Here is a 21,584-nt window from a genome sequence, read left to right as displayed (position 1 = left end):
CCCTTAGCAAGACTCACACCAGTGTGCCCATGTCTTTCTTTTACTGAGGACTCCATAGCTGGACACAGTGCTCCAGATGTGGTCTTACCAGTGCTCAGTAGAAGGGAAGGATCACCTCCCTCAGCCTGTCAGCAATGCTCTTCCTAATGCTGTATGCCCACCTTTGCTGCAAGAGCACATTGCTGGCCCACATTCAGCTCTCTGGCCACCAGGACACCCAGATCTTTTCCTGCAAAGCACTTTACAAATGGCTGGCTCCCAGCCTGTACTGGTGCATAGGATTATTCCTCCCCAGGTGCATGACTTTGCATTTCTCTTCATCTCCTTCCTGATAATTCCTGTTTGGAATGGAGAATTCCATTTCTCAGACTGTCTAGGTCTGTCTGAATGGCAGCATAACCGTCTGGTGTATCAACTCCTCCTCCCAGTTTTGTACCATCTGCAAACTTGCTGAAGGCATGCTGTGTCCCACTGTCTAGGTCATTGATGAAGGTGTTAAACCGTGTTGGCCCAAGCGTCAACTTCTGGAGTATGCTACTATTGACTGACCTCCACCTGCACTTTGTACCATTGATCACTACACTTTGAACCTGACTGTTCAGCTAGTTTTCAGTCCGCCTCACTGTCCACTTACCTAGCCAGTTTTCATCTGTTTATCTATAAGGGTGTTATAGGAGATGGTATTGAAAATTAAGATAAAAAACATCTCACCCTTATCTACCAGGCTGCTTATCTCATAGTAGAAGGCTATCAGGTTGGTTAAGCATCATTTCTCCTTCATAAATCCGTTTTGACTACCTTGATCACCTTCTTGTCCTTCATATGTTTGGAAATAGAAACAAATATTTGTTTCACTGTCTTCCCTGGGATTGAGGTGAGGCTGATCAGCCTGTAGTCCTCAGATCTTTCTTCTTGCCCTTTTTTATGATTTGGTAGAGCCTTTGGCACCTGAGTTGAAGGCATAAGGAAAGCAAACCATTTAATGCAAACTCTTACTCAAAATTCTAGTTAGTCATGCAGCTAAATACAGATTATTATTAAAAAAAAGACATTACAGACAATCTGGTTAAAAATGCCTCCTTCTTGCAGTGTCTCATTCATTAATACTGTAGCTGCTTCTTTCTCCTAGGGATGCGTCAGGGACACAATGTTTTAGTTTAGACAGGTTGTGAACTTCTAGTGATAAAAACGGGCTAAAAATTTGAAGTTTTTGGCCCAGTTGTCTATCTCAAGCAAAAAGAGGTACATCTTCCTTAATTGAGATAGTATTTAAGCATTAGATATGTTTTACCAAATCTTTTAAAATAACATTTTAAGCAGCCTCAGCTAATACTTTCCCCCAAAACAGTATTTGCTTCTCTTAAACTTTTGATACAGGTTAATGTGTTTCTCTGAATTGAATGGCTTCATTGGCAGAGGGCTGAAACATGCAACAGAATTAATTTGGCTTGACAGCAGCTTTGTGTCGATTGAACCACAGTGACTGGTGTTGAGCATGTTCTTAACCTATGGCAAATATAAGATAGAATGTATTAGCTCATACCTTAATGAAAGAGTTGAAGCAAGTGCATTTTATCTTAATGTTTGTAATAACCTAAGAATGTACAGATAGTTTCCTGTAGCTTGGTAAACACATGGTATTAAATTCATGCGTTAGAGCCCTAACTCTTTCGTAAAACAACAATTTGGATGAGACACTGGCCAGTCTTGCTCATTGGGTATGTGATGCTTCATCAGATTTGCTGATGCTTTTGCTCCAGGACTAATTGGGGCAAAAGTGACTTTCTGAAAAGTGTGCAGTAAAAGCAGTCCACAGCAGACTGGTACAGATGAATTAGTTCTTCAGCAAAAAAATAGTGATTGCTCAATGGCATGTGTCCGGTTAATCATGTCTGGCTTGTTGAAATGCATGAGCCTACAACATGTATGGAGGGATGACATTTCTCCCTTTCCAGTTTTACTTTGGTGAAGGATATCCTAGTCCCATCCTGACATGTTTTGTCACCTTTTAAAGGTATTTATCTTCTGTGTGTGTTAGTTTCTTGTCATCTTCTTTATTTAACTTAAGCTTCCTTCAGTTTCTTCTGAATGGGTTGAGCAATATGCAATTACTAGTATCACCTCTTACTCTTCAGGGATGAGAATTTCAGCTTAGGGAGAGAAATCACATTATGTTACTTACTGCAGATTGTAAAACCTTACTAAAGAATAAAAAGACAAGCAGCAGCAGCAGTTGCTGCTTCCACTCTTTGGGGACACTTGACCTTTCTTCAGGCGAACATACCACTTGATTTCAATTCTTCCAGTGCCCCATTTAAGCTACTTCGTTGTTGTTGTTGCTCTGTTCCTGTCTCTTGTTTCCTGCTACTACTTTCAGTAAACTCCCGTTGCTTCCTGTTCTTTCCGCCTTGGCTAAGTGATGCTAATGCTGAACTTTCCTCAGAACTTTTTCCTTTCCTCTTGACACAGAACCTCTGAATTGCAACCATCTGACCTTTTCTTAAAAGAATGGCTTATAAATAACTGCTGTCTGTCTATCAGTTGTTAAGGATAAGACTTGTTGCTTTATGTCTATCCTTTAAGTATTTCTCACATACGTTTGAGAGAGAGAAATCACACAGTTGAATTTAGGATTATGCTCTAAGGATCAATAGGTATGTGGGCTGTAGATGCTAATATGTCAGTGTTAGGACTTTGAGGAACTAAAATAATTCTTAATGGCTTGTGGATGTGGATGATTGCTACCCTTTATTAGGAAAAGGACACCCAAGAAATGTCCTACCAGCTCTTCAATCTTTGAGAAAGGGTGTAACAATTGAGCTTGTTATGACAGAGCAATGACCAGTTGAGGTTAGAGATCATCCTTGAGTAGTCTTTACCATAGAGGTTTTTTTCCTGCTTTAATGCTAGTAATTTTGATAGATTCCAGAGAGCTTCTTGAAGACTTCAGCCTCTTCTGCCCCTCCCTCCTCATGATTCATCTGGTAGTCCCTGATATAGCCAGCTGTAAACGCAACATGTGAATAACAGGAGTTACATATACCATGTGTAGCATAGCTTCGCATGCATGACCATGCTTCTTCTCCATGGATTGTCAAGTGCATTTGTTAAGAAAGTGGCTATATTGAACTAAAACCCTTTCAGAGCAGAGTTGGGGGAAGATTTTTAGAGCATTTGCAGAAAGGTGAGGAGGATTTTTGTGCTCAAAATGAAAATGGTAAAGGCCACTGAATGGAGATGTGGAAATCAAGATATATTGGTGGAGGAGGGGAATAATAATAATAATAAAAGGTAGGCCATTTCTGTATTGTGAGGGAGATAGGTTGATTTTAAACTTTCGCTGGAGGGGATGTTCTTTGTATTGATATACCGTGGTTTATTAAGTCAGTCCAGTTGTAGCCTAAACATTCAACATTTGGTTGTACACAGCAGTCTTAAATCAGCAAGGAATTATATCAGACTTTTAATGGTTCCTATTACTTTTACTTTCCTTGTTGTTTTAATGGATATGATCAACATGTTATATGTTTATTTTATAATAGCACAGCTCAAAGGTTTTTTTTTTGCTTTTTATATTTTGTGATTGCTGTTTACTTATGACTTTTCTCAGTCTTCTGATGTGTAATAAAATGTTCAGTTAATAAATATTTATGTACTGGTAGACTGATTAGCTATGAACTTTCTTTTCAGCGTCTCAGCAACCAGCAGCTGCATGTACTATTACTCAACATCAGAGTATAAAGCTAATGTGATAGAGGAAGGTGAATTTTTTTTGCCTATTTCTAGGTAGGATGGTACATTATAGAATATTGCAGAAGTTTTTCTAATCTCATAAATGATAAGCTTGAAATACTAAAGGATTTAAATCCAATCTTTATATGAAAGTATAATCAGCATAAGAAGGCGTTGTAGAATGAGATTACTGAGACCCCCTTTTCTCCTCTGATCTTTAAAGCATTAAGATCCTGAAATTAGTTGTTCTTGATGATTCAGTTTATTATTTTTAAAGCTATTAAAAATATTTAGAACCAAGATATGGGTTTTCTTATCAGAAAATAATAAAATTCATATTTAAAAAATAAATATACACACTTCAAAGTTTTTTTGTGTGTATATAAACATTTCAGTCTTGCAGCTCAGAATAGAATAAGAAAGTGAATCTAGCTAGGGCTTTGCCTAGCTTAGATTGTGGAGTAAACGTACTCTGATGCATGGCACAGGATTAACTCAGGCTGGCTAAATCTCAATGACATGTTAGACAAGTGACATGTTAGACGAGAGTTGGCTATGTGTTGTTTTTGGCATATCCAGGTTTCATCCTAAAGGAAATCAGAGCGCAGCATCAGAAAGAAGCTATGACATGCTCTGGTAGTTCCCCTAATAGGAACGATCATAGAATCAGAGCAAAAGGACACACTAGCTTTTCTTTCTATGTACTGCGAACTCTGCCAAGAAGACCAAATCAGTTTCACAGTTAATGCTGAATGAGTTGTAAGATAAGTCACTTACTTGTTACTAAATATTAAGTCATTCCGTTGATTTACTGTAGGACCATAGAACAAATCAGGAGAAACTTACCTACATGATTTTAAATTGATGGTTGTTTAAAATACCGTGTTGTTGACTACGCAAATCTGGGCTAAGCATTGCAGGATATTAACTCTAATTCTTAATACTCTATTCTGAAAAAGCTTGCTTTGGTAAAGAAAGGTAAGTGCAATTTACCTTTCCTTTACTGAATAAGAAACAAAGGCATAGTACATCAATCTTTAGGGTTCTTTAATCATTAACCATCCATGGATCGTTCTGAAACATTGACCTTTTCTATTGTTCCAACTTAATGAAGATAGATTTTTTTTCTAACAGATACATATGACTAATCCAACTGTGATTTCAGTGTAAAAGTCCTTAGTTCTGGAGGCCTTTTTTTGCTAGCGAAACCATAACTCATATAAGCCTATAAATGCTAAGACTTTCTTACATGCAATTTGAAGAGGGGCTATGTAGTCTTCCCAACTCTGTGACTAAGCTATCTTTTAACACTATATTGCTGAGACACATGCACACACATAATATGCACAAGAACACACAGAGTCGGTATGCACATGCACAAACACACACAGTCATAATATGCACGTGCACCCACTAGAGAGCCAAAAAAGCAATGTGGCTCTAGGAGGAGGTATGGGTGACATGGCTTCGCTGCATTTGAATGCAGTAGATGTTGGGCTAGGTAAAGAGTACAGCTGAGTCCCAGGATAACCTGATGATGATAGCTTCAGCATCTCCTGCCAGCTCCCTTCTTCCCACAGCTAGGGATTTGGATTATTCAGCAGCCCCCACACCAAAATAACCCTGCTGCTGGTCATGTGATGTAGCCATGGCACAGGAGCTGCATTTGACCTGCTTGAGAGCCACATGCAGCTCCAAAACCACAGGTTGGTTACCCTGACTTAGGCATTAGCTCACTTACCAACTCTGTATTTTGTAGTTCTAATCCAGCTGCTGTTGTTTATATGGGCTGCACTGCATGTTTTTCAGTAGTTCATCTATCTCTAGTGTTAAATTGCATGATTGTTCTAGCATGTAATCTGTATGTCTTTTGTTCTAATTTTTTCTTTTCTTTTTTCTTTTTTTATTCAGACAGGGGATTTGGCTTCTGTACAATTAGCAGGAACTCCAAATAGATGGGAGGTCTTGTCTGCAGCTCCTGCCACTATAAAGGATGAAGCTGGTAATATAGTACAGATTCCAGGTGCTGCCACAGTAACTTCAAGTGGGCAGTATGTCCTTCCTATTCAGAGTTTGCAAAATCAACAAATCTTTTCTGTTGCACCAGGATCAGATTCATCGAATGGTACAGTGTCTAATGTACAGTATCAAGTAATACCCCAGATCCAGACGGCGGATGGTCAGCAAGTTCAGCTTGGCTTTGCAACCTCTTCTGATAATAGTGCTATAAATCAAGAAACTAGTCAAATTCAGATCATTCCTGGCTCAAATCAAACCATAATTGCTTCTGGAACACCATCAACTAACATTCAGAATATCTTATCACAGTCTGGTCAGGTCCAGGTTCAGGGAGTTGCAATTGGTGGTTCTTCTTTTCCTGGCCAAGCACAAGTAGTTGCTAATGTCCCTCTTGGACTGCCAGGAAATATTACTTTTGTACCCATCAATAGTGTTGATCTAGATTCTCTGGGACTTGGCAGTGGTTCTCAAACGATGACAGCAGGCATTAATGCAGATGGGCACTTGATAAATACTGGACAGGCCATGGATAGTTCAGATACTTCTGAAAGGACTGGTGAGCAAGTTTCTCCTGAAATTACAGAAACCACCACTGATAATGACTTGTTTGTGCCAACATCATCATCATCACAGTTGCCCGTTACCATAGACAGTTCAAGTATATTGGAACAAAATGCAAACAACTTGACCACAACTAGTGGCCAAGTTCACAGTTCTGATCTTCAGGGAAATTACATCCAGACATCAGTCTCTGATGATACGCAGGCTCAGAATATTCAGGTCTCCACAGCACAGCCAATTGTACAACACATACAGCTTCAGGAGTCTCAGCAGCCAACCAGCCAAGCCCAGATTGTACAAGGTATTGCGCAACAGACAATCCATGGTGTGCAAGCAAGTCAAAGTATATCGCAGCAGGCTCTTCAAAATCTTCAGCTGCAGTTGAATCCTGGAACTTTTTTAATTCAGGCACAAACAGTGACCCCTTCTGGGCAGATAACCTGGCAGACATTTCAAGTGCAAGGAGTTCAGAACTTGCAGAACTTGCAAATTCAGAATGCACCCGGTCAACAAATAACTCTAACACCTGTGCAGACTCTCACTCTTGGTCAAGTTGCAGCAGGTGGGGCGTTGACATCAACTCCAGTTAGTCTAAGCACTGCTCAATTGCCAAATCTACAGACAGTTACAGTAAACTCTATAGATTCTGCTGGTATTCAGCTGCATCAAGGAGAAAATGCCGGCAGTCCTGCAGGTATTTACTTTACTCTTTTGTGTAAAATTAGTTTTTCTTATTGCATGTAGTTAATTTGAATGGTGATAACTGTAAGATTATTGTCTTGCTACAGAAGCCTACAAAATACAATGGGTTAAATAAAGTCATGTTAGCTTTTATTTGAAACTACTATTTCACAAGAAACTGTAGTAATGATGGAATGTATTCCCATCCCACTTCTTAAGCTATACGTTCCTTTAATTCCCTACTGGTCATATTAGTTAACAGCACTTCTAATATAATGTCTAAGAATGTTTGTAAGTATAATAAAGCGAAAAATCTGTATTCTAAATTGAGGAGGGGGAAATCTGACCATCAGCTACCACACTTCCAGGACAGTGGTGTCATTAACATACCCATTCCTTCCCAGTCCTGAATAGATCAAGTTTTTTGGAAGATCTATTGCTATTGTTTTTTAATTTCTGAAAATCTGTGGACCTCTGAGGTACTATTATTGATCTCATATTTTGTTAAATTAATTTCTTACTGATTTAATATCAGCATAACTAAGATGTACAAAGCTCATATAAGCAGAAGGGAAACAAGCATGCAAACATCAGAATGATGGGTATGCTTAAGAACATGCATGATATTCCAGTACTACTTATTTGTATTATGTTTCAGTATGTACAAATATTAATGGTAACCTTCACAATGTGTTTTATCTCTGTGAGCAGGTAAGAAATATAATTTTCTTAAATTAGGTTTTTCTTAAAAGAATGGAAATTAAACATGAGTGCTTATTTTAGGTAAAAGAACATATAAGAGGTGATTGAGGTTCAAGACATCTTGCTGTACCTGAAGGTGTTTAATCACATCTATGGGGTAATCTGATAATTTAGGCCTGATAAAATAGGCCTGGTAATCTGGGAGAGAAATACAATAAATAATAGCTTGGAAAACACTAGATTTACTAGTTGTGAAGTAGTAAACTAGTTGTTTACTAGTAGTTCTAATCGCATGAACTAAGGCTCTGGTTCATTAACATTTATGGTTCACTATCTTAAAACATAAATGTATATATTGTATGCCCATTTAAATATGTGAGAAGGATGCAATTTCAAGTTTAAAAATGCCAAGAGGAACTGCTGAACTGGGATTCTTTCAAGGCCTACTCATTATAATCCTTACATGGTTACTGCCTTTGGTAAATTCTCTGTCAGGAAGGTGGCATTCCTTTTGGAATCTAAAATTTGAATTTAAAATAATAATCTGGGATGTTTTTCTAGTTCTTTCTGTTTTGGAAATGACTTCTATATTACTGACTTATCAAGGAAAAATTACCTAGGCCAGTTGTTTCTGCTCTTCATTGGTTTGCAGGCAACAGCGCTTAACAAGATGAGTGTGTTGCTCGCAGCATTAGCCATGGCGGGTAAACTTGATTCTTAACTTTTCCCTGTGACCACAGAAATGTTAGTTTGTCCCTGTTGCATCTTGTTACTGATGAGGAGAGTGGGTCTAGAGATTAGTAGCAAAATGCATGTATTTTGCATGGTATTATAGCTAAACTCAAATGTCTATGTAACACTTAGAAATAAGAGCCTTATGGCTAATATGAAATATAAGAGGGGTCAGAACTGCTTCATTTTTTCAGGTTTGTATTTGGTGCAGGATCAGTAGATCATGTTATTGCTTATGGAGTGACATAGAAGAAACTTGAGAAGAAAGATAAAAAGGGAAAGCAGAGAGGAGGAACCAAAAGAAAAGACCTGTGAGAAAGAAGTGGAACCTGCTGTGGTGTTAGTCTCTTGACTCTCCTTAAGAGGAGAGTGTTTTAATACTTGTTCATAATCAAATGCAATGGCATTCTATCAACCATTTCTTAGCTATGTTTTCCTGTAAGGAATCTCCTATGTGAATGGAAGTGAGTAAATGGAGTATATGAAATGTGATCAAATAAGCAGAAATAGTAGGTGAATAGTAGAAACTATTGCCTGAAGTGAATGGCTATGAACAGCTGGTTGTATTAGAGATGGGGTGGAGATTTATAGTGACATTTTGCCTGCATGTCTAGAAATAGTGAATGAACTGGAAGATATTAAAACTGTCATCTCGTAAATTTGGGAAGAATTTAATTGGTCCCTCCTTACATTACAGGAAACTCGCTTTTTTATCAGTATAAAATTGTTTCTAACTAACAGAATCAGACTGAATTTTCTCGACTGACCTTCAGTGTTTTCCACATTCATATGGTATTTTGTCCGTATCAGAGTGGCTAAATACTATCTCAGTTATCTGCTGTTGTTCAGTGGTGGTGGTCTTATTTATTATAACTCTCTACAGTATGGTATGGCAGCCTTTCTTTAGACTAAAGAATAAGTATGCAAGTAGGTGAAGATAGTGGATGATTTTATTGGAGTGGGAAAATACATTGCTCTTCTGACCTGTAAATAAGGAAAACTAGTTTAATTTTAAATTGAAAGGGGGAAGATATGTGGTAGGAACAGCAGAATGAGAGAAGTTAAAGCTAAAGAGAGGTTACTTCATTCCTCATTTCTGCAAATTACCAACATGTTCTGAAGTGAGATGAAAAGAATTTATTTCTTATTTTTTTCCCCCTTCACCATGAGTGAAGTGCATGCAGAAATGCCAGTGAAAATAATGCTTTCCCTCCAGTCAGGCTGTATTTTCTGTTTTCACTTAGCAGAACTTTTTTTACTTGAGGCAAAATAGTATGAGTCTGGGTCATTATCTGAAGTCTGAATAAAAAATACTGCTCTGTTAGCTGTGTAGCTGTGAAAATTGTAGGTTCTGCTTCAGAGTTTGGAAACTTTGGCCTGTTTTACAAAAGATGTTCTTCTAGGCCTTGCTATCCAGATAATCAATGGAAGACATCTTTAATGTTCTTATGAGTGTTTGAGAAAAAATGTCTTATCCTAGATCCTACACTGTTTACATAATAGAAGGTCTTTGCAACCCTAATTTGAAACTAAATTTTGTCTTGTTAATATACAGTTTGAAAAATGTTCAGTAATTTTACTTCTAACAAAATGTCTGCCTTACCAGGCACGCACATGTAGGGCCTTCCATTTGCACTGAATTTATTTTTAAAAAAGTCTTAAATTAGCTTGTTTGGTCTCTCTCTGAATGTTTACTAGAGTTCGTATTACTCCTTATTGTGCTTAGTGTTCTCTTGAGGGAGAGAGAGGAAGGGTATCAGTTGGTCATATCTGAAACTTTCTTCAGGACTGCTTTTCAAAACAAAAAGCTTTATCAGATTGTATTTGTGTATTTAACACAGGCAAAGAAATTAAGCTTTAGAAAGCTGTCTAGTAGTCTACTCCTCCTGTTACCATTTTGTAATAAAATACTGCGTTGTGTGTAACAGAAAGAGGCATTATGCACACAGTTTGCATTACTCTTTAGCAACTTACCTGTCCAAGAAAGGTATTTATTTTTAGTCATCCTGTTTATACAATTCCTCCTTGAACACACATTTTACATGAAATAACATTCCTTTTGGAAAAAAACCAGAGGATTAGTGAAATGTATTAACTTGTTTTCATCTTTCCTATCTTGTCAGTTTCTTCCATCTGAAAGAATTTTCAGATTTACCAGCTTTAATGGCTTTTTTTTTTTTTCCCTTAATATCATTGCCTATACAGAGGACACTTAATGGTGTTAACCAAAATCTAATTGTAATGGTGTCTCGGTTAAGTTAATAGTGCAGTGAATTACCGTTTTTGATTGATTGTTCCCTGGCAGTTTTACCACCTCTGATCTAGGCTACTTCACTTTTTATTAAAAGTAGGATTTATTTTTTTTTGGTACTCCTTTTGACTATTTCAGTAGCATCTGAAGAAGCTCATAGGTGAGCTGGAAAATAGTTTATAGTTTTTTATTTTTATATAACACTATTTCTTTCCAAGATGGTGGTCTACAGTTGGAATAAAGTCAAAGGAGTTCCTCTCAACAGCTGACTCAAAGTGCTACAGCAAAACTGTGGTCTTCATTTCTAACGTCTTCCTAGGTCCTTCTCCTGCAGGCTTATTTATAGACTCATGTGCTTGCTGCCATTGAATACAGTCGTGCCTGCTGATCAACTCGCACTGGTGGAGAGAGAGTAGGAGTGGTTGGCTGTTTGTTGTAGGGGCTTCATTCGGTTCCTGCCAGAACCTGAAGTTTATCATGGTGATATAAGTCTGAAATAATTCAGGTAGTCTAATTTTTGCCAAAAAATTGGCAAACAGTTTTCTAGGTAAATATTTTCCTAAGTGACTAACAACTTCTCTTTCATCTGCTGGTATCTTGTGAGGCAGAGGTCTACAATCTGTTAGATGAAATAACTAATAAAAAAAAAAAAAAAAAAAAGAAGAAGAATGGAGTATTTACAGTTGTGTTCTTTGGGTTTTCTGTTCCTGTTTCTAACCTCTTTAATTTTACTTACAGTTTTGCAGTTCATTCTTTTATGGCACTTTTTATACCAGGCTTTTGAAAGAAGGGCAGGACGTCAACATGAAATTGAATCCGATTATTTAAAAAAAAATCTTATGAAAGGCATCAAGTAAGCTGAAGCAATGATATTAAGTAAATATTTTTGTCTGGCAACATCTGTTTTGGAATATCCCTTTTAAATTTGAGGCTATTTATTTAGCTTGCAAGGCATGAAATCAAAATAGTTAAAGAATGATTCTCCCACTGTTCTATTTTTAATACGAAAAAAATAAATTGGAAACTGACATATTTAACTTAGTGCAAGAATTAGATCTATTTATGTACCAATCTTGGGTAAATAGTTTGCTTTCAGCATGCTTGAATTACATTCCCTACTTCTTTATTTTCAAAAGAAAATTAATAAACTGTAGAAGAATTAGATGACGATGCACTTATGTGTTTCACAAACTTGCTTGTGACAGCATATGGTAAATTATCTCATTTCAACTGTAAGAAAGTTTCCATAACTTTAATTAGTCTGATTTCTTTTTTTTAATGCCATATCTACTGCCATGGAATAGAATTGTGTTTTTTTATCTTGAAAACATTGAATTTTAGCATCTGCCCTCTGTGCTATATGTGCTTTTCCCCCCTCTACATTCCAAAGCAGCTGAGAATCTAATTCACTTCCTTCTTACAACCCATGGTTGTTTGTCTTAGGCTTAGAGATCCTCAGGATGATAACAAAAAATTCTCTTAACCAATTTGAGGTACTTCACTCTTTTTCATTTTTATCATATCCTTTTTTAATAAAATGTTCCTGAAACAAAAGGAAAACTCCATTATATATCTAGGGATGAATGGGGCGTATCCTTGAAGTTAGAGGCAAGGGATTTTATTTCCACTATTTCATTACCTGGAAAAGAAGGCTGAAAACCCATGCTCCATCTTTTTGCAGTCTCAGCACTTTTGGTCCTTTGTTTCGGGTTCCGTACATCACCTTGCCTTCTGAATCTCCTCTTGGGATCATGTACTTTGGTCCAGATCTCTCAAGCTAACTTTTTAGGGCATCTGGCTCGTAAAAATCATCTGAAATTTCTACCAAGGACACTAGCAACTTTTTTTTATAATACAATCCTATCTGTGATTGCCCTTTTGAAAAGACAACACTCTTGGTGATAGTTTAGATGAGAAGTTGTAGAGGGTGTCAGGTATCATTACTGCTTGCAGTAGACAGGTTGTTTCAAAAGGTAAAAATTTTTAAGGACAAAAGGAGTGAAAGAATCACATTGTTGGTGACATACCCGCTTTATTATTTGTCATATGTAAGTGATAGTTCTCAATCTACATTTAAAGTTCATGCCAATTTTTAATCCCTGTATTCAATGTTCATTTTGAATTTCAGTTTTCTTAATCTAAATGCTATGCTGTAATAAGTCCCTTGTTATGTAGAAGTCTCAGGTACATGACATCAACAGTGATGGCATTGATTAAAAAAAAAAGTATTGTTTTAGAATCCAGTACAGTCCCATCTTGAGTGGCATTAAATCTTTCTCTACTTCTTTTGAGTCCTTGTTTTCCCCTTTTCAGTATTATCCCAGTGATAGCTTTTTTCTAATCCACTGGAGCATTCAGATGGTCCAAGGCTTACAGTATTAAAACTGCAGAGAACTCTTCAGTCATCTCTTAAAATTGCTGAATGAAAATTATTTTGATTTGTTGATATACTAAGTCTTTATTTTAGTAGCTTTTTTTAATCATAATCCTGATGTATTGTCAGTGGGAAGCATTTCATTCTCATCTAGTGATAGAACTATTATCTGGCCTTTATCCAAATACAGAACAGAAATACTTACTGAACAATTCTGCCTTCCTAAATTGTTATTGACAAGTCTGTTGTTTGCCCCACTAACAATCTAATACTGTTATTTAAGAATACTTAATCCTGCTGTTCACAGAATTCTGTGTGTGTCCTCCTGCTTTCCTTATCTATTTTTGGAGTTCCTGGCTTGTGTTACATTGAGTATGATCAACATTTCTTACAGCTTTCTAGTTATCTCTTCTTACATTTTCAACTATGAGAAATAAAAAAGTAAGAGCAGGCTGCAGTGGGCATCACTCTCTGTAAGAATCCAAACTCTTGAGAATCTCTGTAGGCAACACATTTCAAAGAACTGCAGTTACTCTGGGCTAAGTAACTGTTCTTTGATGTGTAATATGTGTTGTGATAGTATTGGCTTACATAATTATTCAATTTGTAAATAAATGGCTTAGAATAATGTATAGAGTCACTTGGAGAGGTAGTATCTGATATATATTGCAAGAGATGACCTACGGCTGTATTTTTAATCATTTTGTTGGTACTTAAATGTTCAGTATGTGAGGTCCTGTTCTTGAACTTGTATACACCAACTGATTTCTTTAGAAACTTAAGATCTGATTCATAGCTGTTGAAATTAGATGATAATCTTTCAAGTTTAGTTTCTCAAATATTTCAAGGTAACATTCCCTGGAGTCTCTTCTATTGCCTTGTAATTTGTTACATAATAAAAAGTTCTCAGCTAAGTGCTGGGGAGTAAATCAAGGTAGAAGTTACTTGCTTTGTTGATTTTGCTGTCTGAAAGACTGGGACAGCTGGCGCGTTAAGAGTTTAATTTTGTTAATAACTGGGCTAGAGGAAGTTTAGTTTAGATGGAATAAACAAAGACTATTTCTGAGAAGTTGAGCATCTCTTCTTAAAGTTTCCTCACATCCAGAAATATAAGCAGTATGACTAAAGGTATTGAGGGAGTGTGGGTTGCACTGTGGAGAAAGCTGAAAACCAAATCAACAACAGAAGATGGTAAGGAGATGAGAATTCACATCTGTTTTTTTTTTTTTTTTTTTTTTTTTTGGGGGGGGAGGGGGAAGCAGAAAGGGAAGCATCTGTTTGGAAAAATAAATGAACAGGCATGACATTACAAGACATTGAGATTGCAGGCAGACAATTTGTAATGCTGTGAGGGAACTGGTAAGAAGTTACGTGCGATCTCAGATTGAGATCTTGTAAAGCTTAGTTGAGTGAAAAAGCATGGTGGCTTTCGGCATTTAGGAAAAGAAGCTAAACTGGAAGCCCACAGCTTGGAGACAGTCACAAGAAATTCTGAGAATGCTGTTAGTGAGATTCTGCACAGTCTTTACGTGACAGACATACTCAAATATTAAGGTGGTGGTAAAGCCTGCAAATGAAGCGGTTTTCCACTGCCCCTTTCCCCCTTCTCAGTTTATCCTCATTTTTATGGTTGGTGGATAAACTAATAACTTTTCTCATAAATGAATAAGATGACATTTTCTTGATGTCCCAGTTGAGGCAAACCAAGATAGAAGGTAAGGCTTATTACCTCTCTTTTGATTCAGTTTAACTGATGCATTAATCTGATACATGATGAAATAAGTAAATGACCTGGCTGTTTTAGCAGGCAGCAGTAATTCTCTCTACACTAGATTATAGCTGAAACACACTCAGGAATATTTTAGCTGCATCTGCATCCTTTCAGTTTTAGTTACTTCTCTCTGAAGCTCTATAAACAAGTCTCCTAGTTATTATTTTGTTCACCTAATACACTTAATTTTGCTCCATTTTTGTAGTTAGCTCTGGGTTTCCTGTGACTGTGAAATACTCCCTTTGGAACTGAATTACTGTACACCAAAATCCCAGTTTCAGTCCTTGGGGGGCAACACAAAACCTAAAACAGATCTAGCTCAGTAAGTGCTAAGAAGAAGTTGAACAGAATATATGGTTTTCAGAATCTGTGGACAATTTGAAACAATAACTATGTCCAAATCTCCCCTTTACACTGATGTAGTACTAAGTCTTGAACTCAATGAATAAGTTGGAGCATACAGAAATGTGAAAGCATGGAAATAATAATAAAGAAAAATGTGACTTTCATTTTGCTTGAGTGTAATTGGTAGAAAATAAAAATTGACTCAAATTTACCAGTGTTTGCATCAGCTTGTCATGAGATATAGGAATTGTGGGGATTGCTTTGTGTTGATTTCTTTAGGCCCAACTTCTATTGCAGAGAATATGAGAAACCTAGTATTCTGTCAGTTAAGACTGAATTAGAATGGAGCCTGTTCAGAGAAGCACCAGAGGTAAATGTGGAATTGCTGCTATCTATATGAATTTGCATAATCTTCAGTTCCACTGCATTTGTGAAGACTTGTATCTTTTGTTCTTCTCCATGTTTTCTTCCTTCTACCACTCTTTTCTTTCTGTTGTCTAAATTACAGTGAGGACCCTCCCTTCTCATTATTCCCCTGCTCTGCAGATAGTGATGGAATTTTCTCTTATCTCTCGCAATAACATAAAACCTACTTGGAGAACAGCAGCTTTGTTGGTTTGAAGAACCTTGTTAAGGCTATCAGATTTTCACTGTGGGATTTGATGCAATCCATTCTAGCTATACTATATCCTAGAAAGGCTCAATAAACACTTCATTTTGATAATTCTTTTGTTTTATGCAAAACATTGTGCATAATGAAATATTAAAAAGGCCTTTCTTTAGGGAAAGTCCTGTTTGTAAATTGCCAGTTTACATTGTACTCATCTGTGTGCCTAGAGTAGAAGATACTTTTTCTGAGTGATACCTAAAGCAATAGCTGCAATTTCTATCTTCTAAAGATAACCTAGAAACACAATGCAAAAATACAATATTACTTCGACTTTATTTCAAGAAGTTTTGTGATTTTTTTAAATTTAAAATTGTTATATGTAGTTTGACTTTAGTGGTGCCGAGTCTTTGGAGGAGGCATACATTCTATAATTCAGTCCTTTCTCCTTCACTGGGACTTGTTCATATTTCTTTTGAGGTATGTGCGTGTAATACTGAATTCGGCTACTGATTTTATAACTATATTTTGCATTAGTGTTTAATGTTAGTATGAGGATAATCATGAAATTATCTTCTTAATATAATGACTGATTCTATCAATATTATTTCAGATTTTATTTATATAAATTCTGTTTTTATTTAAATGCACACTTCATGGCACTTTTGATTAGTCAAGGATTTTAACTATGATGTTTACTGCATTGACTGCATAACGTATCCAGTCTTGAAAAACTGCCCAGAGTGTGTATTTGTGATCTTTGTGACAGACACACATGGGATTGCATTGGCCTTTGTTGGCACCCTTACCACTTTGCTGTATTTAAATTTATATTAGGAGCCTAGTTGCATAAGAATAGATGGGGGATTTTGCCATTTTCTAAAGATACTGTAAGTGGAGCAATGTCTAGGAGCAGCTATCTTGGGCTGTAAGCATCCAGCTTGAAATTTGATAAACCATCTGTATATTGTGTAGTGTTTTAATCCTTGCTTATGGTAAAAGGAATTACATACATATGAATATACAATGTATTATATATAATATAATCCTCTCATGAGTGAGTCTCAGAACATAATTTTAGTTGCATCAATGATCTAATTTACAGCACAATTACAAATAGTTGTACAGTTGCAACTAAAAGGGAGGCAAACTATGATGTTGGGAAGGCTGGACTGATGCTTCTAGCACCAAGCCACTTTTTGTATAGGTATATCCTTTGTCTCGAAACTAGTGAACGCAGGAGCTTGGGAAGGTAGACCAGGATTATGCTTTGACTCAGCACAGTTGTAGTTGTGTTTTGTCATGCAGTATGTGCAGCTGTGTCTTCATTATGCAGACGATAGCTGATGCATTGACAAGTCTCCCAAAAGGAATTTAGAATTGCCATAGTTAAGGGTTTTGGTTTTAGTTAAAATGGAGTTTGAGTTAAAGGTGGAATATTTCGACTGAAGACTAGGTTTTGTCTAATGGCTTTGGGGTTTAGACTTTGCTTTTCCACCCCCAATTTAGGAGGGGTGAAAGACCAGTAGAAGATTCAGTCTTTTTCCTAAAGTATGTACTATTTAAGGCATATACAGGTGCTTGTCTAGGGGGTGGGAGGGAAGAGGGTGCATATACTTGTGAATATCTTCTGAAGATGGCTTGAGAGCTTGGAGGCTTTCTTTGCATTCACGAAACTGCAAAGATCTATTTTGACCACTAAGTTCAAATTTATCTTGAAGTAGCTCTTTTTTATGCTGAATGACATTCTGCTGTGAATGTTTTCTTTTCTATGAATAGCATAAAAACAAAAGCATAAATATTAGGTAAGAAAGGGCTAGCACAACAAAGGCTAGGAGTTTTATATTTTCCTTAGATATAGAGCGTGGCGCTGCTAATGCCAAGGTCATGGGTTCAATCCCCAAATGGGCTATGCTAAGGGTTGGACTAGATGTTCTCCAGAGGTCCCTTCCAACCTTGCCATTCTATGATTCTGTGACTTTAGTCTTTCCTAGATCAAAACCTTTCATTTAATTAACTTCCTGTGTTTCTTTATGTATCATTGTGAACACTGAAACTATCTTATGCTCAGATAGAAAGTCTGTTTGTATTGCATGTCACATTAATTGAGAAATTCTATGGAAACATAAATGGCTGCTCAGGAACATTTGAAACAAGCGTTTACATTTTTTCAACTTTCTGTCCAGCCTCTTGTTTCACAGTTTTTCCCATCTTTCAAGCAAGGAGAATAGTCCGGTGACAGCATTTCCGACCAAGAACAGTTCAAACTTAAACTTCAATACTTTGTTATAGCTTGTCTTCAACTTTGAAATGTATAGTAAGATAAACTTTTTAAATACATTATGGGTTACAAGGGCACAGAAGCAATGTCAGCATGCACTAAACGATGTTGACTTTTGACTGACATACTGCTCTTAACAGTAAAAAGATTTGATCATTATGGTTTCCTTCTCTCTATTTAATGGGTTACTTATGGATCTGTGTTTGTTCTTTTCCTCAGATATTAGGATTAAAGAAGAGGAGCCTGATCCAGAAGAGTGGCAGCTCAGTGGTGATTCTACACTGAATACCAATGATCTAACACATTTGAGAGTACAGGTGGTAGATGAGGAAGGGGACCAACCACATCAAGAGGGAAAAAGACTGCGACGAGTAGCTTGCACATGTCCCAACTGCAAAGAAGGTGGTGGAAGGTATGTAACGTTTAATGTTGTATAATGCATGTAATGCCGAAAACAAACCATTAGTGAGAAAAAATAGGATTCTTAGCTAACAACAGTGTCTACAGCTGAGGGAAAACTACAGGCTTACATGAAACAGCTTATTCAATAAAAGACTGCTGCCTTTATTTCTGTGTTTGCAGCTGGAAGGGCAGATTATTCTCTCCTGTTTGCTTAATTTCATTAAGATTAATTGGAAAACTCTGGCGTAAGTTGCCACCTACTACAAGTATGAGGTGTAGCATTAGGACATGGCCCTAAATAATATGAAAATGAGGTATTTTGGAATGTGCACATCTGTGACTGGCTTCCTATTGCATGTCAAGAACTTGATTAAATCCTGTGTTCCTGCATTTCCTCACTGATTGAGCAGTTTTTTCATTGTTTAATTCCCTTGGAATGTTATAAAAATACAGTTATCTGGGGTTTTTTTAGCTTGTTTCCTAAGAAAACCAAGGTTTATATAACAACTCTAAATACCAAATTTTGAACTGACTGGTTGTTTTCAGTCAAATTTAGTGGAAATATGGATATCTCAAAGATACGAAATACCTGCTCATTTCAGCCTTCAGATAAATGCATAGGAAACCAGATTTCATCAGTCCACGTCTGATGAAAGTATCTTAAGAGTTTATTCTATTTTAAAACATTTCCTTTCAAATGTCTCAGTTACAGACATAAGAAAGGAAAGGGGGGCATCAGACTGCTTTTTACAGGTGAAAGTGCTTAGGGTAACACTGTATTTGATACTGGAAGGCAGCCTTTGCTTTGTATATTAGAGTTTGTCCATTTCGATGATACTTCTTTTCCCCTCTAAAAGGAAGGTCTTATTTATGTGAGAATTCTCATGTAAATTACTGAGCTCTCTTTAAAGAATGTATCAGTGTCCAATAGCTCTGAGTTGTAAGAGTACCGACTAAATACCTCTATTGTCTTCTGTGTTTTTGCTGTATGTTCTAGATGCCCTTTTTGTATGTGTAGGGATGTGATATAGCAGATAGTTATGCTAAGTAAAATTAAGTGTTTTAATACAAAAATGCTTTGATATATTTTCATCACAAATGAAGATAGCAATAATATCAGTGTTTAAGGCTACGTAGCATCTTTTTATGTCAGTTTGCTCATGTTAATATGCTACATGTAGTTCACTCAAACCTGGCACAGACTTGGAAGTCTAAGTTCTGGGTGCACCTTTGCTCTCCTGTGAAAATCCAAAGTATAAACTGAGTTGAAATTTACCTCAATGTAGAAGAAAAATGTAAAAATTGTTGTTTGCACAGACCATACTCGTCAAGCCACAGGCATTTTGTAGGGTCCATCTTCCTCGTGCTTTATTCCAGGATTCAGGAGCTTCAATTTAGATACATCTGTACTTTATAATCCTCTTCCTCCTAAGTGGAGTTGCTATAGCACCAAATTTTGAAGCTGAAACCTGAGAGAAAGAGTCCTTTTCAAAGATGCTTTTGATAATGACTGAGAAAAGTGCAGTCTGACCAAAACTCAGAGACAGGAATTTGGGAAAGATTTGAGAAGAGCTAAGACATAGGTAATATAGGTGATTGTCTGAAATGTGCTCTAAGGGAAGGACTGGGAGATAACAAATGTGCAACATAGGAGAAGTAGGACAGGATATCAGGATGTGAGAAGAGTTAAGGCAAGAACAGAAACAGGATAGTGGAGGAGAGTAACAGTAAATGCCCATATGGGAAACAGAAGAAGAGTGAAAGCACTTAGAGTTGCTAGAGCAATTTTCCAACTGGAATGTGGAATTCCTTCACAGTCTAGCAAAAAAAGTAAGCCCACTGGATAGTGTCTCCTTTTTCCTGACATATGTTGATCAGGTTCCATAGCTTGTGTAGTTACTCATTTATCTCCAATGCTGTAATTCTGTGTTTTGTTTTGTCTTTCAACTCTGCTGCTGATTCATTTGGGAGACTGTACAGTTTCAGACAACAGGACATTTGCTTTTATGAGTTTCTTAGAACAAGAACCTCCTTCAGAGGTTCCTAAAATAATTTTCAGATTGCAAAACTGAAAATTTGAAAATGGGAAAATGCTAAAGTTAAGATTTCCTGGGCAACTTCTTTCAGTCCCTTGTGGATAGGCATTATGATCTGGTTTCTAATTACATGACTTCACACTATTTTTTCCATAGGAAGCCCAGTGCCATTCAGTGCATATGAAGGATGACGCTAAGGGAATGAATCAGAATGGTGCAGTGAATGTAGTCTGATTTGTTTATTGCAGAATTTGGAAGGCATGTAGGAATAAGATAGGAGACTGGAGGAAGAAAAATCTAAATGCAGATCTTTCACAGGGGTGCCACTACAAGAATGTGTTCCTCATTTTTTTGGAGTTCAGCTTAAATTATTGGGACTATGAAGTTTTGGGAATGTTTGTCTATCCACCCCATATCTTCCACTGCAGAAGTGCTGAGTTCATCACTGTAATGAAGTTGGTTGAGCTGCATTGTAAACATCTGCAGTTCTCTGAAAAAAAAGTGCTTTTGGTATCTCAAACTTGACACCTCAAATTGGTGTGTGTTTGACAGTTTTGGCCTTAATCTCTTTCTGCCTCCTTTTTGGATCCATGAAATGAGTATACTAATTCAAATTCACTACAGGCGTGTTGCAAGATAAATTTGTTAATGCTGGTGAATGGCTTAACACTGTTGTGAGTGTCCATGAAGAGAAAAAATTTCTGGGGAAATGAATAACTGTATTTAATGCAGTATTTAAATAATATATAAGTGGAAAGAAAAGGAACATGTGTATTAAATCAGTATGGAAAAAACTGAATAACTCTTCATTCAGAAACTCTCTCCCCTGTGCACCGAATGAGGTAGGAAAAGGAGTATGTGGTTTTGCATATTCGGACTTTATCATACTTTCATGTGTCGTGTATGTGGCATTTCCTGTCTTCTTTGTTTTCTATTTTTGCTTTTTTTTTTCCTTTGTTTTTTAACTCCTGATGCAAAATTGGAACACGTTGCAGCCTTCAAAGTATTTATATTTGTACCAGTTCTGTGAAGCAGAGAGCTGTTGTCTTTATCATATTTGGCATGGGGGAAGGAAGGAAGGAAAGAGCCA

General features: G+C 36.8%; 1 protein-coding gene across 2 annotated transcripts in view; it reads left to right on the top strand.

Moving 5' to 3' along the window:
- The window catches only part of SP3 (Sp3 transcription factor), a 35,845-nt gene that overhangs the window by 6,415 nt on the left and 7,846 nt on the right, over window positions 1–21,584 (top strand). Inside the window, exons 4-6 of one of the 2 annotated variants that reach the window (XM_062578946.1) lie at window positions 5,644–5,734; window positions 5,840–7,006; window positions 18,276–18,468. In XM_062578946.1, the coding sequence (XP_062434930.1) occupies window positions 5,644–5,734; window positions 5,840–7,006; window positions 18,276–18,468 (1,451 nt within the window). Of the gene's footprint in view, window positions 1–5,643; window positions 7,007–18,275; window positions 18,469–21,584 lie in introns of both variants that reach the window. The other variant, XM_062578945.1, reaches the window with a different exon arrangement.

This window comes from Rhea pennata, chromosome 6, assembly GCF_028389875.1.
Source record: "Rhea pennata isolate bPtePen1 chromosome 6, bPtePen1.pri, whole genome shotgun sequence".
In the NCBI taxonomy this organism is placed as follows: domain Eukaryota; kingdom Metazoa; phylum Chordata; class Aves; order Rheiformes; family Rheidae; genus Rhea; species Rhea pennata.
This window is presented reverse-complemented; position numbering and strand designations above follow the sequence as displayed.